This window comes from Ursus americanus, chromosome 22 (assembly GCF_024610735.1).
Source record: "Ursus americanus isolate L20-20 chromosome 22, mUrsAme1.1.p, whole genome shotgun sequence".
Lineage (NCBI taxonomy): Eukaryota > Metazoa > Chordata > Mammalia > Carnivora > Ursidae > Ursus > Ursus americanus.
The window spans coordinates 45,010,194-45,020,708 of NC_142148.1; the positions used below are offsets into that span (position 1 = coordinate 45,010,194).

At 53.6% G+C, this 10,515-nt stretch overlaps 1 protein-coding gene across 1 annotated transcript; it reads left to right on the plus strand.

The window, feature by feature from the left end:
- The first annotated feature begins 77 nt into the window (after positions 1-77).
- On the plus strand, positions 78-9,168 carry PAX1 (paired box 1). The gene is made up of 5 exons (XM_045776806.2): positions 78-351; positions 805-1,434; positions 3,038-3,180; positions 3,721-3,943; positions 8,965-9,168. The coding sequence occupies exons 1-5, from the start codon at positions 78-80 to the stop codon at positions 9,054-9,056; spliced, it is 1,362 nt and encodes a 453-aa protein (XP_045632762.2). The 3' UTR covers positions 9,057-9,168.
- Positions 9,169-10,515: the final 1,347 nt, after the last annotated feature.

Here is a 10,515-nt window from a genome sequence, read left to right on the forward strand (position 1 = left end):
GAGATTGACGTGGAGGACACGTCAAATTGATCTCCGCACGCTGCAGCCTCCCGGTCAGACGAATTTCTCCTAATCGGATGAAGTTCACTCTAGGTCTGGGGTCGCGGGCGTGGAGAGTGTCCTGGGAGCGCCCGGCGGCGGCGGCGCCCAGCCCGGGGGAGGGCGGCTGCGCGCTCGGCGGCGGCGCACGGCGCGTTTCCAGCCCGCGGCCCGGCCGCCGCGGCTCTCAACTCGCGCGCACCCTCCCTCTATGCCTCTTCCGCGGCGGCGGCGCCCGAGCTCTCCCGGACTCTGCCGGGCCCAGCCCCGGCCGCCTCGGCGCCAGGCAGCTGGCTGGCCCGCGCGCTATGGGTAAGGGGCGAGCGGCAAGCGGGGTGAGGGCGGGCAGACGAGACGGGTTGGGTCCCGGCGCCTCCCTTCCCTCTCGCCTGCCCTTCCTGGAAGAGCAGGTCCCGGGTCCCGGACAAGTCGCGTTCTCCGCACGCCCCAAGCCATCGGGGGTTGGGGGTGGGGGAGTTCGGCGTGTCGCAGGAGGGGATGTGCCAATTAGACGCGTCAAAAGTCCAGAAAGGGCACGCAGGGCTGAAGCGCGCGACGTCCCCCTCTTCAGTCCCTACGCGGGCGCCCAGTCCTGGAGCCCGGACCCGGTCCGTTTGTTCTTACTGCGAGATTCTGAGGACCCGCCCGCCGATCACCTTCCAAGGCGCGCCTGGTGCGGCCCCTCGCTTGCTGTGGCCACCCTTCTTGGCTAACCCGCCGGTGTTTTCTCTCCCTCCTATTTACTCTCGTCCGGCGCGTCCGCAGAGCAGACGTACGGCGAGGTGAACCAGCTGGGCGGCGTGTTCGTCAACGGCCGCCCACTGCCCAACGCCATCCGTTTGCGCATCGTGGAGCTGGCGCAGCTGGGCATCCGACCCTGTGACATCAGCCGGCAGCTTCGCGTATCCCACGGCTGTGTGAGCAAGATTCTGGCGCGCTACAACGAGACAGGCTCCATCCTGCCCGGGGCCATCGGGGGCAGCAAACCCCGCGTCACTACCCCCAACGTGGTCAAGCACATCCGGGACTATAAGCAGGGCGACCCTGGCATTTTTGCCTGGGAGATCCGCGACCGGCTGCTCGCCGACGGGGTCTGCGACAAGTACAACGTGCCCTCTGTGAGCTCCATCAGCCGAATCCTGCGCAATAAGATTGGCAGCCTGGCGCAGCCCGGGCCCTATGAGGCGAGCAAGCAGCCGCCGCCGCAGCCGGCGCTGCCCTACAACCATATCTACCAGTATCCCTACCCCAGCCCTGTGTCGCCTACGGGCGCCAAGATGGGCAGCCACCACGGGGTCCCGGGCACTGCAGGCCACGTCAGCATACCCCGTTCATGGCCCTCGGCGCACTCGGTCAGCAACATCCTGGGTATTCGGACGTTTATGGAGCAAACAGGTCAGTTTTGCGGCCCTCTGTAGCGTTCCTGGAAGGGGTTGAATTGGAGATTGGAGGTGGGGGGGGCGGGCATATGGGTAAAGGGTCACACTTGCCATCCTTCTCAGACCGAATTTGGCTCAAGGGAGGGTTCAGGGCTGGCCAGGGAGACTGAGGGTCTTGGGAGTCCTCGGACATCTTGAACTTTTTATGACAAATATGGAAAATATTTCCCAAATGGAAGAGCAATCGCCGACCACAAATTCGGAGGCCTGAAATTGCGCTTTTTCATTCTTGCAAAAAGTATGCAAAACCCTATCAGCAGATCTAAGCCAAACAAACCACAGAGTCAATCCTGAGACCCTTTCTTATGATCCAGATCTTTTGGGTTCCCTCAGCATTCCCCAGAGGATTCTGTTCCTCCCAGGCCCAAAGGCTCTTTTGAGTCAAAAGTCACAGGGGAGCTGTCTGGCGGGTCTTGTCGAGTGGTCTATATCTCCAGCAGGCCCAGCAGCCCTGCAGCTCCTAGAGCTGGGATCTCCCTTGTCAGTGCCCCAGGGCTACAGCCATCCTGGGGTGAAAAGTCACAAGGATTTGCCCTTTGCTTGCAATTTTAACCCAGCACACTGTCCTTCCTCTTTCTTGGCAGGGGTAGGGGGCAGCGAAGGGGGTTGGGAGGATGGTTTGGGGCATTGATTTGGGGCTCAGAAAGAACTTACGTGGCCTGGGACTGAGTCACCAGTCTCCTCACAGTGTCCTCTGCTCCCAACAACCAGCCAGGGAATTGCGTGCTCTTAGGTGAGCAGACTCAGGACATGCGTAAGAAGTAAAATTCACCTTATCCCAAGACAGAGGAGGGCAGGCTTGAAGGAAACTGAATGCTTAGCTCAAGTAACAGTGGGGGGCTCCTTCTCTGAGGGCATAGCTTTGTTTATCTCGGGGACTCAAAAACCCTGGGCCACTTGCTGGACCAAAGTTCCCCATGGTACAATCGGTGGACAATTGGCCAGGAGGTGACCTCATCAGGTCTTCGCTCAAATCTGGAGTCTTCTCTCAGTTACCTGTGCACACACGTGCTCCGGGAGCAGACATGTGCCTGGGACGCAGGCGGATGTCTGGGTTGTTGCCTCTTTTGGGAGACCTGGGATGTCTCTGGAAGCGGTTCTGCATAGCCTTCCAGACATTTGTTGAGACTGAGAAACCCATATAATTCTCACAAGCCTGCTGGGGATTTGAACTTGGACCTTTCCGGTCGCCCTTTTCTGGACAGCGGATAGGCACGTAGGCTGAGTGCACCCAGCTCCGACCCTACAGGCCACCTACCTCCAGAGACTTACCGTTCGCGGGAAGCGGGTCGAAGCCTGGGAGGAGCGCGGAGCAAGCCTTTCTTCCCTCTGCCCCGCTAGGAGCGAAAGCGAAACCCAGTTCCCTGCCGACCCTCCGCCTCCGATCGCTCTCTGAGCTTTTGCGTATCTCAGGTGTTGCGGAGGACCCTACGCCCCCGCCAGGATATGAGCCCAGCCGAGTGCTTGTAGGCTTGTGTGGAAATGTCTGGGCCGGAGGACCGCGTGTGTGCCCAGCGCAGATTAGGATGCCCCTTCTAATCCATCCTGTGTCCCCGCAGGGGCCCTGGCTGGGAGCGAAGGTGCCGCCTACTCCGCCAAGATGGAAGACTGGGCCAGCGTGAACCGCACGGCCTTCCCGGCCACTCCAGGAGTGAATGGCCTCGAGAAGCCTGCCTTGGAGGCGGACATTAAATACACTCAGGTAACTGAGCTGCAGGCGAAGAAGGTGTCTTTCACTGGGGGAGCGGAAGGGTTGGCGGATGAGGGGAGAGTGAAAGAGAAGAGAAATCTCCCTCGGGCTAGGAAACGTGTTGGTGTGTCTGGCTGCCCGGCCAGCCGCCGGGAGCGTCTGCGCGTTATTTCTCTCTTTTTCTCAAGTGCGCTAGTCTGGAGGAGGCTGGCTGTCCAGGGAATTGCCTTGCTTTCTGCTAAGATACTTCTGTTAAAAAAAAAAAAAAAAAAAAAAAAAAAAGCTGGAACCCGGACCACAGATGGGAGAGGGCTCCCTTCTTCTAAATCCCAGTTGGTGCACACCATGACCCTCCTCACCTCTTAGTATTATTTATAACAATTTGAGTGGAAATCACTTTGCCAGAGTCCTTACTGGGAAAATGAGAGTCCAGGCCTCTCGTGGGGATAATGGACCGCAGGGGGAAATGAGGATCCCCTCGCTCAGTAATTGCGCGTGCTGGAGAAGACGGCGGATTGCCTGCTGCTGATTGTCTGTCCTCAATCCCTACAGTCTGCCTCTGGCCTTTCTGCGGTAGGCGGCTTCCTGCCGGCCTGCGCCTACCCGGCCTCCAACCAGCACGGCGTGTACAGCGCACCGGCCGGCGGCTACCTCGCCCCGGGCCCGCCCTGGCCGCCAGCACAGGCGCCCCCGCTGGCGCCACCCGGGGCCGGCGTCACCGTGCACGGCGGGGAACTGGCCGCTGCGATGACCTTCAAGCATCCCAGCCGGGAAGGTGAGGGGAGCGGGTGGGGAGGGGTCGGATGAATGGCCCTAGGGTTAGGAAGGGTGCAAGGGAGGAGTTTAAGCATGGGACGTGGTGAGAGAGAGTCAGAGGCAGAGACGTCTCAGAGACAGACAGAAAGAGGGGGAGCTGGGGTGCTGGAGTGGAGTGGGTCCCAGGGATAAATCCTTCCTAAACCTGTAGCTTTTCGGAGCAGATTGATTTATAACAGGTGTATGCCCTGTTCTTAGAAAGGCAGGCAGAGTTTGAGAGAGTCCCCAGGAGAGTGGGGACTGATTTGTACGGAGATAGAAGGAAGAGGGTCAGGTTGGCGTACAGGACTCCTAGATTTGAGCCTAGCTTTGCGTCCTTGACCAAGTTATTGCTCCTTTTTGGGTCTTAGTTTATCCATCTGCAGAAAGATTCAGAAGCATCATCCAGGCTCACCTCTCTGTGGCTTGCAGAGCTTTGCCTTCCGTGGTGGACTACACCTGAATTCTTCTAGGCACTGCCTCTCTGTTTTGTTTCTCTCCTCTCCTCTCACTCTACTCCTCCCCTCCCCTCTCCACTCTTTTCTTTTTTCCTTCCTTCCTTCCTTCCTTCCTTCCTTCCTTCCTTCCTTCCTTCCTTTCTTCCTTCCTTTCTTCCTGGCCCTGGTCTTTGATTCGTTTTCTTAAACATATGCTTTGGGAATGGAGAGAGCATTTCAATCATGTATCCCCAAGTCTAGACTCTTGAACTCTGTGTGATTTGGGGTCCTTCTTTCTGTGGGAAATGTAGCTGGAAGTTCTCCTCCTTCTTCTCCCTCCATAAATCCACTCCCTGATAAATCTACTAACAGATTTGTGGTGTTTAATCGGTGGTCAGCAGTGTGAGGGACATCTTCTTACACTGCCCTCTGGGTTCTATCTTTTTCTTATAACTTAGGAAGCGCTCACCTGCTCTTGAGTCTCATTTTCCTCATTGGTGAACAAGGGCCGGATTTGCTAATTTCAAACCTTCCTGCATTTAGGTTCTCCTGACCAGAAATTTGCAACTTCTACAACCCTATAGAAAAGGAAGGAGTCACCTGAGGGGGTCCCAGCCCTGGCAGTGAAGGAGACAGAGCACAAACTGGGAGGGCAGTGTGGGGCAGAGGGGTGTTCTAGATTACAAAAGGATCTTTACCACCAGATCTTCCTCACACCTGCCAAGGTAGGTGGTGTTGGGTAGTCAGGGGACAGGAGGGGGCTTCCTTCTTTGTGACATCCAGGCAAAAAGCTTTATTTCCATGTGGTTTCACTGAGATGCAATAGCATGATGAGAGAGAGAGAGAGAGAGAGAGAGAGAGAGAGAGAAGCCATTAAGATGCCATCAGTATCAGTCAAGTGGAGGGAAATTTTTTTCCCCTTTTCTCTTTTTCTAGAAATTAAACGTCTTGGGATATAAATTACAAAACTGAGAATTAGAACTTTAAGCTTTACATTTCAGGACAGATGGGGGGGGGTCTTTTTCATCTGTCCAAGAGATTTTGCTCAGGGTGTTGGAGTGCTGGAGTGGGTCCCAGGCATAAATCCTTCCTTGTGCTTTTGCTCAGGGTCTTGTTCTCAGCCTCAAATCTATCTGCTTCCTCAAGAAAGGTGTTATCTGCTAAATTAGGAATAGAAATGAAACTTCTCCATTACGAAAATAAAATTATTTAACTAAGCAAGTTCATTTGAATTAGAAAAGTATATCCACAAATTGAAATGATTTCCTCCAGGGCTGATCTCAGGGAGAAAAAAGACTTAAGAAAAAAGACTCATTATCTTCAGAATAATACCATCATTTGCTAACAGAGCCACTTTGTCCTGAGGCATTTCAGACTCTACTTTAGAAACACATTATGACGTGTAGGTAGCAATACAAAGGGAAAACACGCAGTTCAGAATTTTAAACTAATTCTAGTGAGTTGAGGGGGGATCTGTCGGTGGTTGATTTTCTTTAGAAGATACTTTCTTTCTGGGCCATTCAATGGCCCTGACTCACATTCATGTTCCTTTTACCAGTGTGTTTGCTTGTTGTTATGAAACGTCTCACTCATTTTCAAAATCCATAGGAATAATTAGCTATCTTAGTTCTTAAATTAATACCTTAATTTCCTGACCCTCAAAGTTTTTTAAAGATCTAAGTAAAGGATCATCGAATAAATCAGGCGCATCGCTGAAAATGATTTATCAAGCTGGCCTACAAGTGTTACTGTTTGAACAGAAACATAAAAATCGTGAGAATTACATGCCTATTTGGACCATGGACTTTTACCCTTCTCACTGGCAGAAAAGTTGACTTCAAAGACCCTCCCCTGCCCCTTCCTTGCTCCTCCCCCACCTTTGAAAAATTACAAAGTAATAAGAATCACTGCTTTTAATTTTTCTAATCATTACTTACTTTAAATTTTCTAATCATTACTTAATTGTCTTCAAAGAAACTTATCCCATAAGACAATTTGCTATCATTAATTGTTTTTAAGAATAGTAGGAATAGCATTTACTGAATTTTTTTCAGTAACAAAAATTTTCTACTGAAAGCAATTTAATATTATGACTGCTCAGTAACAAGCAAATACTTTGATCATCTGGTGCATACACGCACAACACACATACAATATTATATCTGTCTATCTTCACATCCATCTGTTTCAATGCATCCTTCAAATCAGGTGCAAATGAACATTAACTGTTACCCTGAGGGAAGCCAAATCAAATGTCAAATTATGCATTGCTACTTATTAATTTTATCTTAGTAAAGGGTAGCAAGGCTGGGCTACTTATTTTGTAGGTGGGAAAGTATGATTTACATTTTCCATCTGTGAAAGGAAACTTTAATTCTTGGGGCCTGAGAGAAAAGGAAAGTTCCACCTCATCTACATTTGGAGGGGACCTGATATTCTTGGAATCTCAGTCCTCATCTAATTTCTTTTCCTAGCCAGGGCAGGTCCTTCTTTCTCCACACACCCCTTCCCAGCCTCTGGACAGGTGACAGACCCCACCAGAGGTTCCTGCAAGACAACTGATATTTACAATTTACAGTGTGTTTTCAGAAACCATCAAAATCTCATGGTTCTAAAATCCCTCCCAGAGGGGCTTTGGAAAGACTAAGGTTTCAAATATCAAATCTAGAAGATACTGCATATTCCTCAAAGAAAATATGTTTATATTTGTTAAACTCAACTCGAAGCTTTGTTCCACTTATCTCCGCTTGGAATTAGTTCTTGAGGGATCGGTCCTGAAAACGTTCTTTGCCAGAGAGCACTGGTTGCAGGCATTTGCCTGAGAGACCCACCAAAGCCAACCAGGTTTCATTTGACCTGGCTGGGGAGACCCCTTCCCAGACCCCACCTCTGTTGGCCCCAACCGTGGTGCCAGCAGCCCTGTAACCGCAGTCCCAATATTTTGAAAACCCTTGTCCCCATTCCTGCCTCCTAAGATTAAATGAACCCACAGGGAACCTAAGCCGCTGGCTCAAGCCTCCGAGGCCCCCAGGACACAGCTATTCACGTGGCCCCGCGGGTGGGAAAGGAGGGGAGGAGAGGTCCTATGGCGAGGGGCTGGTGTGGACAGAACTAAAAACGCAGCAACAGGAGTTGCCCCTGTACAGTGGGGTGGAATCTATCTCTGGGCCCCCCGGTGTTTATTTTTCCTAATTTATTTTCTCCCTCACGTCTAAGGCAACCGGCCCATGGCTGAGAAACTGCCTCCCCTGGTGTTTTCTAAATAGGTCCTCACCTTGAAGCGAGTGTACGGGATGGAAAGCAAGGGTCAGAAGACCTTGTTTTCTGAGCAGCCACAACTGTGTTTAGGAAAGAGAGCCGAGAGGTGGGGGAGAGCAGCGTGGTCACTGCCCCCTGAAAATCCTGTGAAACCAGATGTTGTTGCGTGTGTGTGTGTGGGGGGCGCGCAGGCTTGCTTGCTTGCTTGCTTGCTTGCTTACGTGTCCGCTCTCGAACAGGGGTATCCCGCGCAGCTCCGCGCAGCTACCACAAGTTGCGCCTGGGACTGGGGCGCGGGCAGCTGCAGGGGAAAAAAATCCAGAATTATCCCCGATCCCAAAGTGAGGTACTTCGAGCTCCCTCTTTTACAGGAGGACTTGTAGGGGAGAAGAAGAAAGCTGAAAATGGGTGCCTTTAGGTATAAACAACTTCAGCTTCCTGCAGGAGGAGCTGAGCGGCCAGGGGCTGGGAAAGGAGAAACAGGTTGCGCAATCGTGGCGTCATTTTGCTGGTTTCCAGAGGCAAAACTTGGGCCCCTTCCCAAAACCCTAAATAATAGAGCAACGCGCAGAATGCCGTCTGATCTGGCAAATTCACTGTCACTTAATCCGGAGGCCCATAGGCCCCAGGGCTTGCTGTGCCCGCAGTGGGGATAGCAGCTGCATTCCCGGGCCGCGGGGCAGAACGAAGTCGGCCACCCACGTAAAGCGCGGCCGCCTCCAGTGTCGAAGGGATCCAGGCCGCCGCGGGCCGTCCACCGGGGGCGGCTTTGGTGACCCGCTTCCCGCTGGGTTACCCCCTGCCCACCGCGGGCGTCCCGAGCCGCTCGGGGGACAGTGGACCTGATGTGCTGGCGGCTCGCCGGGACTGAGCACGCGGCTGGGATCTGGGTGGCGGTGGGAGGAGGGGCGCGGGGGTCTCAGCTCCCTGCCTCCTTTCCTGCAGTCTCGGATCTGAGAACCTCCCCTGACGGGCTGCCCTACGGACCTGTGTGTCCATCGCCTCCTTTATTGAGAGGGTGCGGGGCAAAGGCAAGTGCACTCGGGCTACGGTCAGGGAACGTTTGCAAAACGGTCAAGGCCGTGCTCGCTCGTGGCTCCTTTAAGGGGATCCAGAAGGATGGGCGCCAGTGTGCGCGTGGGGCCCTTGGAGGGCGCGGGTCCCTGCTTCCTTCTTCCAAACCCTTATAGTGTCAACCCCAGATTCTCGCGCTGTCACCCGCATTTGCGGACGTCCCAGGCCTCCAGGTCTCTCACTCTGCGCCCCGCCAGCCAGTGACCCGACGCCCCTGTGCTTCCTCCCACAGTGGCCGATCGGAAGCCGTCCAGCCCAGGCGGCAAGGCCCCGGATGGCCTCAGTAGCTTACACGGACTGCCCATCCCGGCCTCGACCTCCTAGGGCAGCGCTTCCCGGAGCCCGAGCCCGAGCCCGAGCCCGAGCCCGGAGCAAGAGGCGGACCGGAGGGCGGAGCAGGGAGTGCAGCTCGGCCTTGCAGTCTCGGTGCCGCGCGCGGGACCCAGAACAAACCGAAGAGGTTCCCGGAGCCAGCCCGCGGGGGGCCCGCCCCATCGGCCCCCAGGCCTCGCCCGGCCTTCTGGCCCGGCAGCCACACTTCCTTCATCGGCCAGGGTTTTTAGGCTTTTCTGAACTTTGGCTTTAGACTGTTGCACCCTCGTCCCGATCCTTGCTCCGATGTGGCCTCCCTCGCCCGGCCAGCCTCAAGGGTCTTTTCCTACCTCTCCCAGGGTTGTTTGGCACCTTCCCACCCTCTTCCCTTCCTCTCTCCTTTCTTTGCTTCCTCCCTCCTTTCTATCCTACCTTCCTTTCCTTCTTCATGTTCTCCTGCCTTTCTTCTGTCCTTTTAATTTTACTCCCCACAGTCTTCCCTGGTTCCCTTTCTCCTTCCCATTCTGCCCCACCCTGCTCCCTTTCCTGGAGTCCTGCTCCCCTTCTCTCTTTAGTATCTTTTACAGTAAGTGTCTCCGTTTCTCTTCATTCCTACTGCTTCCCGGACCTACACGCCTTCCCAGGAAAGCCCCAGACTGGGCTCTACCACAGCCATGTTCCGGCAGCTGGGACTCTAGTCTTCTCTTCTTGGAGCCCCCAGCCCTAATGGAGGGGTCTGGAACCTAGGAAATGGACAGAGAGGCCATGGCCTTTATTATATATTTTTATATTAATGAACCCAAGCAACCGGATAGAACCAGATGAAGTATCCTGTTCTCTCTCTCTTTTCCCAGGATATTGTCTGATAATCTGTATGTTCTCAGTGCCTACTGGCTGAGCTTCTCTTTGCTTCCTCTGAGAGATGATGTCACCCCAAAGAAGATTGGGGTAGGAGTAGGGGCCATTGGGTCATTGGTATTTTCTCTACTTAGAAAACTGCATGCCCTGGAGGTGCTCCTTCCCACCCCTCCACACCTAACAGGAGGGAATCTGACACAATGTAAATGCATCAGCACTGTTTTTGGTTTTCAGGGGTCAGCACATTTGTTACTTTAAACCACAAACTGCTTCCGGGTACAAAGGTGCAATCTGGCTTTTGGTTTGCAAGAGGATGAGGGTCAGAAAAATCCAGAAAGTGTCTTCTAGAGCTGGACACGAGAGCTGTTCACAGCTTCCAAGTTCAGGCGCACTGGTGGCGGGACCCTGGACATAAAACTGCAATTTAGTAGTCATAAAAATGTCACTGGTGAGAGTGTGACATCACCTGTTAAACATGGCTGCCTTTGAATAAAGGAAAGCATCTGGAGAACGCTTTGTAAGAGTGAGCAAGTCTGTGTCCACTCTGCAGTGTCGTGTAGGTTGACCTCACCTACTCTAGTCCCTCAGTTCCCAGCATGAACACTATTAAGAT